This window comes from Eurypyga helias, unplaced genomic scaffold (assembly GCF_000690775.1).
Source record: "Eurypyga helias isolate BGI_N326 unplaced genomic scaffold, ASM69077v1 scaffold20415, whole genome shotgun sequence".
Classification (NCBI taxonomy): Eukaryota; Metazoa; Chordata; class Aves; order Eurypygiformes; family Eurypygidae; genus Eurypyga; species Eurypyga helias.
The window spans coordinates 1-652 of NW_010249730.1; the positions used below are offsets into that span (position 1 = coordinate 1).

General features: G+C 59.8%; 1 protein-coding gene across 1 annotated transcript; it reads left to right on the plus strand.

Annotated features, from left to right (window-relative positions):
• Positions 1-6: 6 nt before the first annotated feature.
• Positions 7-332, plus strand: LOC104509515 (filamin-B-like; the record flags this gene model as incomplete). Its single annotated transcript, XM_010151481.1, has 1 exon — positions 7-332. A coding segment is annotated over exon 1 (295 nt), but the record flags the coding sequence as incomplete, so codon positions are not given.
• Positions 333-652: the final 320 nt, after the last annotated feature.

A 652-nucleotide genomic window follows, 5' to 3' on the forward strand; every position in this document is an offset into this window, starting at 1 on the left:
CCAGGGCGGGCGCAGAGCGGCCGAGCCCGACGCCGAGATGCCGGCCACCGAGAAGGACTTGGCGGAGGACGCGCCGTGGAAGCGGATCCAGCAGAACACCTTCACCCGCTGGTGCAACGAGCACCTCAAGTGCGCCCAGAAGCGGGTGGGCAACCTGCAGACGGACCTGGGCGACGGGCTGCGGCTGATCGCGCTGCTGGCGGGGCTGAGCGGCCAGAAGCGCATGTACCGCAAGTACCACCAGCGGCCCACCTTCCGCCAGATGCAGCTGGAGAACGTTTCGGTGGCCCTGGAGTTCCTGGAGCGGGAGAGCATCAAGCTGGTCTCCATCGGTGAGTGCGTCCCCCGCGAGGGGCTTTTGGGGTGGTTTTGTGTTTGGTTTTTTCTTTTTTTTTCCACTTTATTGTGTTTTTTTTTCCTTCACCGGGGTCAGAAGCTGAGGGATTGCTCTTTCTATCCCTCTTTAAAGAGCAAGCTTTGGGGGCGCGGTGTAGCGTTGGTCTGCAGCTCTATGTGCGGTGTGTGCTATGGGACTGTCCCACAGCCCGGCTGTCAGGGCTGGCGATGCTCTCCTGTCCTCCTCAGTTTCTCTCTAGGTCACTACTTCATAGATGAGGCTTTGCTTTCAGATCTTTTCCTGAAGAAGCCCGGT